General features: G+C 37.1%; 1 protein-coding gene across 7 annotated transcripts in view; it reads right to left on the reverse strand.

Annotated features, from left to right (window-relative positions):
* MCTP1 (multiple C2 and transmembrane domain containing 1) overlaps positions 1-14,544 on the reverse strand; it is a 486,374-nt gene that overhangs the window by 68,201 nt on the left and 403,629 nt on the right. For all 7 annotated transcript variants that reach the window (XM_072139702.1, XM_072139697.1, XM_072139695.1 and 4 more), the window contains one exon: positions 12,270-12,389. In XM_072139702.1, the coding sequence (XP_071995803.1) occupies positions 12,270-12,389 (120 nt within the window). The remainder of the gene's footprint in view (positions 1-12,269; positions 12,390-14,544) is intronic.

Consider the following 14,544-nt stretch of genomic DNA (forward strand, 5'->3'; position numbering starts at 1 on the left):
AAAATATATACATATTGGGCTTGAACAATAAATTTTGTAACAAATGTTACATAAAAGCAAAAGGTGTTATCAAGTTTAGACCAACTGCAATAATTATTGTATTATCAATGCAAACATTGATTTCCCATCTCTTCCTGTATATTACATAAACATAGGTAGTATAACTTCCCTGTCTTGAGCTGTTAATAATGCAGTTGAATAAGATATTGCTTTCCTGCATGTAAATTATATCTACATGTAGTACTGCTACACAATAATGTCAGTTATGGAGAAGGGGAGGGAAACGCTGCTAGGCTCAGGAAGTGATCCTTATTTCTACATACATTATTAATCATTGCATATATATTGCTTGGGTTAAAGTTGATTTCAAACAAACAAAAAACTGTTTTGTAAAAAGCAACTGATGCCTTGACAAAGGACTTTCTTTAAAAGTAGCCATGAATTATATGGAAAGAAGCATCTTCATGATGCATCTCTTCAGCACCTCCATCCCCAATCGTTTACTACCCCCATGTGCTATGTGCTAAGTGCATCTGACATGAGTCAAGTTGAGCCTCTTGCCCAATGCCACAGGATCGGCAGCAAGATGGAGGGCAAAATGAGGGGTGAAGTCAACTCCTACAAAGCAGGACCTAAAACTTCAAAATAGTGTCTATTCACACCTAATGTCAGCATTGATGTGAGACACAGCATGGAAAAAAAACCTGATATAGTGGATGGGGCATAGGGGGATGCCATCTATAACTTGCCTCTGGCAAAAAAAAAAGTTAAGGTTTCACCTGTGCTCCTACTGCCTCCCCACATTATGATCTTTCTCCCATCTTCTTAATGTATAGATGTGGCTATGGTTCTCCACGCCAAGTGTGCTAATCTAAGAACCCAGGCCTGGATATGGGCCAGTGGAAATCTATATATTCTAATTGCTGGTCTCAGGGTGTTGGGAGACAGTACATTGAATCATTTTCCAAGGAAAACTATAGAACATCTGGTTTAGGGAAGAATATTCCTGAAGTCATGGAATATATGGATAGTTCATACCAAAAACCTCTACTGGTTATATCATCTGGATATCATTCTGGATCTATTCCTCAATCGATCTTCGAAATTGACCTACTAATTACTTCTCGTGGACAAACAAAATGGAATATGCCATAAATATCAAGCTGTATAGGATTAGTTTATAAATTGTATCCATGCAGACACAAATATCTGCATAGAAACTGCATACACAATATGATAAGACATCTTTTAGCTTCGAAATGATGTACAATACTATACAGTAAGTAAATATTTCCATAACTAATACCTAATCCTTACAAACGGAACAGGGATCAAATGTTTCTTTTATTCATAACAAAATCTATCAGTAGATAACTCCACATGTATAAAAAACCCATAATTAAACATTATTATAGAAGGACTACCAAGTCATATCAAAGATCAGTCATGCCTCTCCCTCTACGTATGCAGAAAAACATGTAGTCTGGATAATGAAGAATGAGAAATGATTGGAATCCTCTTCATTTCCTTGACACGTTTATATGGGGGCTACGTCCCATCGACCAGGCTGCAAGTGTCCGCAACGGAGCATGAGTAATATGCGGCACAATTTTAATTTATAGAGGTGCCAATTGTGTTCAGCATAAAAGGGAAGAAGGTCACCAAGCTTATTAGACAAAGATATTGGATGCCATTTTAGGTATTGTCGCTTGTCACAAAATCAACCCCCCTCTGCATCTCATTCTGTGGATACGGCTTTGTTATTGTTTAATTGTAGCAGTGTAGGCAGTGGGGTCATTGCTAACTCATTCTGGTGCGAAAGAATTGAAGAGGCTTGACTAGACTCTGGAGTGGCATTTCCACAGGGACATGTGTCCAATGAGAATAGTGGCAGATCTTTTGATAATGGACGTCCTTATTAAGCTTTCTGGATGGCTGATGACGAGCACTTAATGGCAGAAATGAAATTAGGTCCCAGGTGGCAGATCACTGTTATACAGTTGGCTTGTTAAGGGGCTTTCTCTTTTTTTGAGTTTAATGTTAGCTATGCAAGCTTCCTAATGTGTTATAGCCTAATAAGTTATAATGATATAGGCTCACATACAATGCCGGATGTCATACAAAAGAAATGGGGAAAATATTGCAACTGCTGGTGAGTCTGACTTACACATTCTGTTTATTTAACATTACAGTATATAATGGAAACTATCACCTCTGTAAGACACATATCATCTGTAGCAACGGTAGGCTCATCGGTTGTCCTCTTCTATTGGTAAAAATATGATATTCTCTTCCTGGGACAATCACTTTATACCAAGTTCAACGATTAGGTTTGAGTTCTAAAACACACATTTACTTACATATACCATAATGCATCCTCATATTTATGTAGATATTTTATCAAATAAAAATGCTTGGTACGACCCCATTAAGACCCGGATTGTGCTCTATACGGTGAACATTTTGCTAATGAAACATCTCATGAATGGTATCGATTTTACATAGAACTACAAAAAGGGCCATTCTCATCTAAGTAATTAAGGCTGCCTTGCAGTCATGTGTAGACTGCAGCCATTATTGCTCCAGTGGGGGATTTTGGAGAAAATATGCAAATATGTTTTTCAGAATGGGATAAGGAAAACATTTCCTCTCAGCTATCTTATAAGGCATCCCCATTAACATCAATCATGAATTCCAGGAAGCCTAATGACATGATGTGGGATAAAAGCCAAACGAGTATATCTATTCCATAAGGAACAGATTCCCAACTGTAGACAGCGCTGTTTTGATATGTTTGCATCTCATCAGTACAGTGCAGGGAACTAGCTATACCGAATGAGATGCTTTTGACTAGGTCTGGATTGACCCAATTAAAGCCAATTAAAGCCACCTGTCAAGCTTGACCTGCGTGACCTGACGTTGGATGGCCGGTTAATGAAGTCAGTAGCTCGTCCAGTCCTCTTGAACAGTCACATTATTGTGCTTCCAAGCAATTGGTCCAAAATTACGGATCACATGCGGATGATACCTTTAATTTCTTTTAATTTAGGTAGTCTTTATTCAAGCAAATTCTCACATAATGCACATTTTCCCCCAAAATTGCATGAATATGCAAACAGAATAATATCTCAACAAAAACATTAACCCCACCCCTGCATTCTAGTTCCTCCCCACCTTTGCACCAGAAACAGGGGACTGTGTCCTCTAAAAGAAGTCACGATCCCCCCCCCCCCACTTTTCGTTCCCATCCTAACATCCTGGATACCTCCAGGCCACAACCTTGCCCACCTTCTTAACAGGTCACCAAACCCTAATCCCGGACATTCCAGCCATCTATTCCACTGCTTCTCAAATTTGCTAATCGCATTCCTCTTCAAATAAACCCCTAGTTACATTTGTAAATTAGCATTCACTGTTTTCTTAACCTCTGCAAGCCCTCGCTGAGTATCATCCAACCAATGTCCTTCAATGGTTTTTGGGACCGGATAGAGCACTTTTTTTTCTACCCAACATGCACATCTTTGGATCTTTCGATACACCTATCCCAAACACTCTATCAAGTAATCCCCCCACTTTATCCCATAACTCTCCCAGCGCTGGGCTTGACCACACCTTTAATTTTACAATTTAAAATACTTCTCCCACAATGATCCTATCTATAAGTGTACATGTAATAGGATAAAACTGAAATACAGATCCTTCCCTTTTTCCCTTTATGTAGTGTGCAGCCTGATAGCTAAATTAGTGCCTAATACACTTGTAATATTTATGGCGCCAACACTTAGTTAAGCAACCTTTATGTAAGATTTATGTTGATTTTTTCATTTCTCATTTAATGGCAAATTATAAGGACCATGTTTCATAAAGATAATTCTCCATTTAAATTCATCAGCCCATTAAATATTAAAATTATGTTTCTTATGCAGTCTAGAACAAATTTGTCCAGCTTCAGCGATTATTTGCACTCATAAAAATTAGGCCTGATTAATAAAATTTAAATGCTTGATTAAGTTGACATTTTCATGTTTCACTTCTGATTTATGAAAATTATTCCGTGTATGAGACTCCAGATTTGCGTGGCTGCAGTACAGTATCATCTTCTCTAGTGCAGCAAATGGATAGATACCTTTCTATGTACCAAGGGGTGATCTGGTTGCCAGATGACATTAGACTCACTCATTTACTGTAAGAGATTGTTTATAGCATTGACAGATTTTTTTTTTGCCTTTTAATAGAATGCATCGTAATTGCTTATAGGGTTATGACCTAGAATGACTCGTGTAAGATGCGGCTGTGCCAGCAAAATAATCATTTAAAATATGTGTATTGCCAATATGTCACATAAGAAGGTGCTCATTTGTGGTTGTTGGCCACACTGATTGTAAATGGGACTGAAAATCATTGATTGAGTTAAAAAAAAACATTTTGGCTATTCTTATTTACATTACATTTTTGACAGTCCTTCGCTGATGTGTATAAGACCAAGAGACCATAGAACCGTGGTTTCTAATCCAACTCTTTGAATGGGTCTCAACAAAAGGGGGACAGATCACATTCAGCCATGGTTATGTCAAATGATATACACACTTTATACCGTTTTGTTTGAAGCTGGTGATTTCTCTGTACATAACCTTAGATAGAACCATAAATATACCTGTTTCATAATTAGTGCCTAATGAATATCCCCTTTCCTGGAGTCTGTAGACCAAGCACCTGAAGCCATTAGTTCAATATCATGGTCCTTAAGGGAACCTGTTATCAATATTTCACATTTTCACAGAATGTCAGGTTTACATAGGATGTTTCACCCCTTCCCGCTGATGCCCTTTTTCGATTTTGCGTTTCCGTTTCTTGCACCCCTTCTTTAAAAACCGATTACTTTTTTAAAAATTTCATATACAGAGCTTTATAACAAATTGTTTTCTGCATAACCAAATGCAGTGAAAAAATGCTTATGCAACATTTTCTTGTTTTAACGGCTTTTACTTTGCACTCTAAATGACACCTCCCCTTTATTCTTAGGGTTGGTGCAATTACAGGAATACCACATTTATAAAAACATTTTATTAAAACCTTTTGTACAAAAAATTTTTCTTCTGACACTAATAACTTTTTAGTATTTTTGCGTATGGAGTTGTGTCCTTTTTTCGGGACATGCCACCATTTTGGGGACTGTATGATGTTTTTACCCCTATGAAATCAATTTTTTATGTGTTTCAAAATGACAAGAAAGTGACATTTGGGGGCTATTTTCCGTTACTGGGTTCACCACCGAGAATAACCGTTTTCATATATTGATAGATTGGGGCATTTTGGGATGTGATGATACCTAACATGTTTATGATTTTTATGATTTATTTATTTTTAACAGTTTATCAGTTCTAGGAAACTTTTAGGTTTTTTAATTTTTTTTCACCTTTTTTAAACAGCAGGCTCCTTTACAGATCCTATTATGACAGTCACGGAACGCATTAGGGTCATGGCTGTCATAGCTTCCAGCCGACACCCACCCATGACGTCAGTGGGGGCGCTGGCTGGATCCAAGATAGCGGTGCCCATGGGGCGCTGTCATTTTAGTGCTGCCACCACTTTGGACAGTGGCACTTAAGATGTTAACACCTGTGATTGGTGCCAGCAGGTGTTGACCGCATAATGTTGATCATCACTATAGCAATCCTGAAGTTGCATCTAAAACCCACGGATGTCCATAGTAAATGCACATACTGAAACTGCCTTTGCATAGGCTGACAGTTCTAATACCCTGCAATTACGGTTGTACAGATACCTGAAATTTGAGTGTGATACAATATCTTGAGAAGTATCACGTTACTTAATATGGATACAATATTTTAAAGAAAAGAATAAAGAATCATCTGAATATAATTTTTAGAATGCGGTCACATAGGGCGCTTGCATTGCATTTAGAAACGCAATGCAAACAACTGGGGGCGAAGCTCACCCCGATCACATATGTGTTTACATTAAAAGGGTATTCCCATAAAGAAAAGATTCTTAAATGTACTCAAGATAACAAAATAACACATTCTCTAATTCACTGTCCTTAACAAAAATACAGCATTTCACAGATATAATTACAACCTGCCTCTATCAGTCCTGGTGTACACAATTTTGGTTATCACTGGACCTGACTCTGGATCTTCTGAGTTCAGGGTCAGAAGACATATTGATTTTCTGTCTGACGCTGCATTGAGCTGAGCTCCTCTCTGCCTCTGGCCCCCACCCTTGCATTCCAGGAAGAGCTCACGCACACACACTGACTTGCTGCCGGCAAACAGCACAGCGTGAGGTGAGTAAAGCTACAAGCTATAGGCAAATAAGATCTTTATCCAGGGGAGAGGGAGGGAGGTATATAAAGCAGAACTGACAGTATGTAAAGGCTGTGATAGCAGAGGGGAGAATTTCATGTGTAATATGCATCTCATGGATCTCATCATCTCTGATCTCATCTGTCTTTCCACGCGTCAGATACTAGTACAATGTTCAGAAGCTAAATGAAAGTGTATATAAGGGTATGTACCCTGATAATCAAACCACATTGTAAGCACACAGAACTAGAGGTATCATAAAGTGTCTGCCCAAACATTATCTTTAGTGTGTAACATCACTAGGGTATTGAAATTTGGACATTTTGTGTAACAGCTTGTGCAACATTATAACTCTATGGAAGCTCTCAGTAAGATAAAATACTCCCATTGACAACCTGTAAGTCCATAGTCCAGTGGGTAAAGGCACTGCATCAATTTGGTATGGTAGACAGTGGATATCGTGACTCTATAACATAAGAGACTCTAAACTTTGGCTTGCCTTGACTCTATAATGATTTTTCTCTGATAAGGTGGTTTCTGCTCCGCCGATGGGTGGACACATCTATTCAAACAATTCCCTGCCCAATGTCTCCTCTGAGGATCCCCTGCAGGCAGCTACTAGGAAACTAGTTTCAATGTATCATGCAACCCTACCTGCAATACATCAGTATTATATGGTATTATAATGAAGAAGCAATCAAATGATTACCTGCTCATTTCCCATATTGGGAAAGGTAAAAAAAACGCTTTAAAATAAAAAATAAACATATAAATTAACAAAAAAATAAATAAAGTAAAAATCACAATGCAAACCGCTCATATAAGGTATCCATAATAACTCATACAATAAAACAAAATCATTATTTAACCCGAACAGCGTAAAAAAAAATAATGATTTTTCCTATTTTGTGCCACATAAAATGGAATAAAAAGTGATAAAAATCTATACAAAAATAGTACAGCTGTATAGAACATGTTCTAAAAAAAAAAAACTCTCAAGCAACTCTATAGACCAAAAATTTAAAGAGTTATGCCAAAAATGGTGATGCAAAAATTATAGATTTCCCCCCCAGATTAAACTTTATTCTACAAAATTAGTAAAACAGAAGTAAAAATATAGAAATTTGGTATCGCCGTAATCATCATGACACATAAAATAAAAATAACATGTTACATGGGGAAACCGGTGATCTCCCTCCCCCCCCCAAAATAAAGTCAAAAATCAGTTACAGAAAATTACATTAAAAAAATTTCAGTAAAAACTGGCAACATTAATGGAAAAACAAATATTTTATAGCTCATAAAAACCACTAACTTCTGCAGGACAAAACTGGCTCGATTGGTAAGCCGCATGATATTAAAATAAAATATTCAGACATTTTATAAATTATGAAAACATAAATTGGACATATGGGAAATGTTATTTAGTAATTAATTTGGTTGGTAGAACTTCTGAAAACAAGATAATTTAGAATGCTTCCATTTTTTTCATAATAAATGCAAATCTTATCAGTGAAAAATTCACTAGTAATGTGAAGTACAAAATCTGATGAAAAAAGTTACAACTTTATAAAGAGAAGCATTTCAAATTACAAAAAATGGGACTGAACCTTACAGAGATTTGGCCATGAAAGACAGTTCTCAAATTTTAATCCCCTAGTGATGTTTACACAATAAAGATAATTTTAGACCTCGTTACTTTACAATTGTACTCAGTTTTACTAGTCTATTACTCAAAGATGGTCATTGTAAAATTGTAAAATTCCAGAGTGTGGGCAGGGACTCTCTAAGCAGAAGCTTCATGATTCCGCTGTGCTATAAGATGCTGTGTGCTGACAATGTGCTTAGATCATCAGGTTATCTACACTTTCATTTACTTTCTGAACATTCACTTGTATCTGACACGTAAAAAAAGATAAATGAGACAGATCAGAGAGGAAAGATGATGAGATCCATGAGATGGCTATAATACACAATGACATAATTCAGCTCTGCTACAACCCAGCTATACTACACACAACCAGCTCTTCTATACCTCCTTACCCTGCTATAAAGATCTTCTCTGCAGTTTATAAAACAGGTCTCTGTACGATAGTGCTTGCCGGCAGGAAGTGTCTGCGAGTGTCAGTGTTTATCTTTAATGCAGAAGGAGGGGCTGGAGGCAGAAAGCTTACTGCATCGTGCAGACAGAATAAGCTTTTCATGAGAAGAATCTGCCCCCTGTATCCGATTTACGGTCGTATCCTGGGCAAACCAAAATTGTATACACCGGGACTGATAGAGACAGGTTGGAATTATATCTATGAAATGCTGTATGTTAATAACAGAGAATTAGAGAATTTGCTATTTTGTTACCCTGAGTATATTTAAGAATCTTGCTTTGTTGGAATACCCCTTTAAGCTATAAAGCGTCTGCCTCCTGAGGGAGATAAAGCGTATCAGCATTCACATGATGCCAATACAGTTCTAAGCTCTGGCATAGCAGGAAAAATAAATAAAGAGGAGGCCACATAAAGAGGAATATTTCACTCATCATGTATTAATAAATTACCCTAAAGCAATGGTGGGTCTTTGTTACAAAAATGTTTTGTTGTATTTGTATTTAAGCTTCTGCCCAGTACACTTAGGTGCGATCATATCTATAAAGATGTTTATTAGATAATTATGACAGAAGAACTGTACAGAATATTCTTCCACATTACAGCACATGTATAAGGTCATCTGGAATATTTACAACAATGAGTGAGTCATTGTATAATGTGCACAAGCCCAGAGAGCAGAGACTGGAGCATAGACTGCTGTAAATTAAAGGACAGTTACTCTAACATTCTACCATATGCTCATATCTAATAAAATCTCTAGCGCTGCTGCAATCAGACCATAGCAAGAACTATCTGTGACTGTTATCCATTTTATGCCTGTGGCTAGCAAACTGAGCAGCCAGCAAAGATATTAAGATGTCTCTATTTTTGGCACCATACAATACTGCTCTGCTGTATCATGATGCTACTGCAAATAATTAAAATATGTGCCTAGACTGAGGATCAATTTAAAAAAAAAATGTGTACAAGCCTGACTGCGAGCCGCAGAAGACATTTATTTCTAGGAGATACAGAAAGATGCTGGTGCCTTCTGTTTCTTTGGCAAAGTCTGAAAAAATAATATTAAACTTTATAAACCTAAGGCCTATTATTTATCTGTTTATTTTATTAAACCTATTTCATAACTACATAACTATCCATAGATTATCTCTCAATTTATATATAAATATATATATATATATATACACAGTATATATATATATATATATATATATATACATACATATATACATATGTATATACATACATATGTATATATATACATATATACATACATACACATATATATACATACATATACACATATAAACATATACATATAAATATATATACACATTTATATTTATCAATTACATACAGGTGTTCCCCTACTTAAGGACACCCAACTTACAGATGACCCCTAGTTACAGAAGGACCCCTCTGCCCACTGTGACCTCTGGTGAAGCTCTCTGGATGTTACTTTAGGCAGCATTGACTGCTGTAAGGTGTCTGTAATGAAGTTTAATTGACAATTCTTGTTCCCATTACAGCAAAAAAAAATTTGAAAATCCAAATGTCAGTGGGACAAAAAATAATTTTTTTTGTCTACAGCTAAAATTATAAGATTTACCAGTTCCGACTTACATACAAAAATTTACTTAAGAACAAACCTAAAGAATCTATCTTGTACGTAACCCAGAGACTGTATGTGTATAGTTTAACCTCATCTAATACATTCTTCAACCAACAATAATTTCTTTATATTTACCCCAAATTAAAAAAACAAAAACAAAGACAAAGAATATATAAAGATAAAACATGCCAAAACATACTTCAATAATAATAATAATCTTTAACATTTGGTCTATTTTCCTACCTTACCTCATGGACTCAACAAAATCCTCAAAATAAATACCAAATGTAACCCTCCACATCCCAAAATCACATCTACCCCCCCCCCACCAAAAAAAAAAAAACTACACTTACACCCATATCCTCCCCAGTAATGCAATCCTCTTAAACTCCAACCAGGGCTTTCAGACCCAAAACAAAGTTTGCTGCGTCCCCCATATCAGAAGTGCTCACTTACATTTCAATTGTAGGAATGTCCTTTGACATCCATTCTTTTATAATGCAAAAACCGTGCAACCTTTTTCACTGCCTTTATAGCTGTATTTGGGATATCATCAGACAATCCTATCACTTCCAGTAACACATATCTTTAAGTTAATATGATATTATATAGATATTATTCTAGGGCAGTAGTAAAGGACAAACAAGGCATCTGCACCTATATTACCACATGTATTAGATTCAGAGTTCCCAGAGGCTGTGAATTTGACTAATTGTTTCAATTAAAAATACAATCCTTGCTGGGATTTTTTATATGAAATTTCAATATTGCGGCAAATCTGGGTCAAAAGCTCTCTATCAACCTTTCTATTGGAGAAAGCCATACATTGCAGTTCAGACATTAGTCTATAAAATCTGGAAAATTTGGGGTTAGCACCTAACAGTTCTAGGAGCAACGCCCATGGGTGTAACCTAAGAAGGTGCATATGGTGCATTGCAAACAGGCCCAAGAGGTTTAGCAGGTCCAAAAGGTGTCACTTCCCCATAAAAGAAGACTAGTTGTATAAACCCTACATTATAGCCAAGGCCTGGCACAGACATTGCACTGTGACCTATCAGCTTCAAATTATGCCACTGAGAGAGAATGGAGGGCGGGCATGGCTACTTGAGTACCCAAGTGTCAAGCACCCTGTGTGACAAACATTATGGTGGACTATGCGTGTGACCACTGTATGTAAAAAAAAAGGAAATGTATCAGATAGTTCCTGTTCTTTCTTTACTACATAGAAAGGCTTTGGCATGTTATCTTCAGGTAACTGTGATAAATTGATAGAACTAATTACAGAATAGTCAAGTTTCTTATGAAGGCCCAAATACTGTAGATATTTTCAAATGGCTTCAAATAACATGACATCCACCTTCCTCCATGTGTTTGGGACCAGCACATGTATTTTAATGCCAGGTAACAGAGGAATCAGACCAGCCACCGCTATATAACACTCACTTCTACATTAGTCAATCTAATCTGCAGATGCAAGGCTTTTTTCATTAGCGCTTCCACAGTAGGACTACAGAATATCATATGAATTACTATGTACATAGTAATTTCAGAAGCAGATTACTTGATAATACCAATGACAGAAAGGTAATTGTGAGGATATTACACAGGCTGCAAATTTGTATTTTATTGAACACATTTAGCACTGAATTTTAATATTGATCATTTATCCTTACATTAGAGAGGGCCCCAACGTTTAGCAGTGCTGACAATCTGCTGGTTGAAGCACCCTAGCGCTCTGCTGTATCCTATTTGGTCCACATTTGAGGATTATGTTAGGTCAGTATTAACCAAGGAGATCAAGTATAAAATTATCTCTGAGTGCTATTTTTGCCTGCCATTCTGTAGATGACACCACACTCCCAAAGATCATAAACATTTGGGGGATTTCTTGAGCCAGGCGCCAAAGAATATGTGCACAAACTGGGGGGGTGGGGGGTAGGGGGGGCATATTAGACCATATTAGATGAGCCTATACTCATTCTTAATATTGAGGACACGTATAGGCTGTGACAGAGGTGCATGCCTAAGGTGGGGCAAAAAGAATAGATATTTACTGGCAGCTATCTAATCATTACCTCCATTACCTTAATCTTGTATGATTATCTTAATGAAGTCCCAGGCATTAGATATTTATCTGCAGACCAGGTATTTTCTGACAATTTCATGCTGATCATACACTTCCATTTAACATAAAATTCCCATTACAACGCTGTGATAAGTATCACTCACCATATCCTGTGTCCTGTTATCTTTTCCTGATATGATTAAGAAATAGTTCCAAGCCAATAACAGCAATAAGGCCAAGGGGATCATGTACATCTCAAAATTCCAGACCACGAGGAGAAAGATCTGCAGATACAAAATACATGCTATTATAGAAAATGTTATCTTCCAAAACACAGATATTTATCACTGGATTTAATGATACAAATGAACACATTTAACAAAAACAAATGCAACGTAAAAAATACAATAGATAATAATATATTTTACTGCAATAATAATAATAATGATAATAATAATAATAATAGCAACAAAATATACAGTTCTTTATCACAAATACAGAATAACCCAGTCAGTAAGGGGGGAATTTGTACACTGATCTTGATATTCCCTGCAATGTTGGACCCATAACCTTAATTTATAATAATTTGAATATATGTTGATTCCTGAGGACAAACACAATTCATCATAAATTAGGTGCATGGTTCTGGCAATCTGGCTTAGTAGTTAACGCCGTATTCACAACAGGTGTTTGATCCATGAATTGTCCAATACTTTTCCTGTTTCAATAAGTATTGGTATTTAAACAGTCCTCCTCGTCAGGCTGTTTGCACTTTGACATCATGAGACCAAGATGACACCAAATAATTTATGAATAGTACCTTGTGAGGCTTTAAGCAGGATACACTCAGATTGAAGTGACCACAGAGCTTAGAGTGTCAGATTCAGAGAGACTTTCAAAGTCACATAAAATTATAGTTGGAAGTGGAAGTCACTTTCTATACTGTGAACAATGCCCTGCAGAACCAGATGATGAATGCCACACAAATTCTGACACATTTAAGGGAAGTGAAAGGGAACCAAGTGTCACTTGAGACCATTAAAAACTGCTTACATCAGCACTGTCTTTGTGCTAGACAAACTGCAAGGGTACCTGACCACACCACCAGACACGAAGGTCATCGTGTCCCATTGGCCTGGGAGCAGCTACACTGGACAAGTGACCAATGGGTCTCAGTGTTGTTCACTGATTCAATCAAAAACACTGAGCACAAATTATGGCTGCCAACAAGATTTGAGATGTCAAAAAGTGCAACTATGAATCAGCCACTTCAAGTGGGTAAGATGATTCAGAGTGGTCACTGTTTCTATTGTCAAATACACATATATTTGCAAAATGTCTTTCTTTTGTGGACATGAACGATGGGGAGTGCACGGTTTTACACATTTCATACCATGGTGGTGCTCTATTCTTGATAAGAATCACTATAAATCTTCTTACAAAATCCGTTAAATCGAAAAAATATACATAGTTACAAGTGAACTACAACCGTTTCATGCTCAAGGTGCTTCATCTGGTTGACTTGGCTGGTGGTAGTGGTGGACAGGTGTGTCATGCCAATACCACACTTGCCAATGCCACACTTTGTGAATGGTACAGCCCACACTATTTGAATACAATTATTCATCAAATGGTTGTGCCTCAGCTTGAACAACCAAAGCCTAAGGTCAGATCATTAGTCTATTGGAGACTGGTGGACCACAAAATGAATGGCCTGCGCTTTCTCCATATCCAAATCTCATTGAAAACCTATGGGATCAGCTGAGTTACAATGTAGAGGCACATAACATTGTACCACAAAACCTCAATGACCTAAGGACCCCCCCTGCAAGAAGAGTGGGATACTGCCTCAGCAGTTGATCAACTTGTGAGCAGCATGAGACATCATTGTAAAACTGATACTCGAGGCCTATAAATAAAATCACTACCAAAATCACATAAAGATGAGAGTTATTTGTCGCTGGAGATGAGTTACTTTGAGAGCTTGGTGGGGGAGTTTTACTTAAAGGACATCTACCAATAGGATGAAAGATTGTGTGCAAATGAGCCTGAGGGGCCCCAGGCTCTATTAACACCTATGGAGCCTGGAGCCCCTCAGGCTCATTTGCCTACGGTCCTTCATCCTGGTGGTAGATGCCCTTTCAGATGCATATTTCATCTGTTCTATAGTAAATACTTCTTGAACACCAGTCTTACATTCCCCCAACCCAGCACTCTGCAACCCAGACCTACTTGGAGGTCCACCAGATCAGATCATTTATGACCAATATGACCTTGCAGAGATTTTAGCTATTGGTTTCTGCTGGTTTTGTGGTACTATATATAGTAAAAGAAATTGGTGTGGAGGAAAAATTCTTTATACATGCCTTCTCTGCAACCTAAAGGTATATACAAGGCATAAACAATTCCCCCAAATAAAAATTTTATTGTAATAATTAT

The sequence above is a fragment of the Engystomops pustulosus genome, chromosome 1 (assembly GCF_040894005.1).
Source record: "Engystomops pustulosus chromosome 1, aEngPut4.maternal, whole genome shotgun sequence".
In the NCBI taxonomy this organism is placed as follows: Eukaryota; Metazoa; Chordata; class Amphibia; order Anura; family Leptodactylidae; genus Engystomops; species Engystomops pustulosus.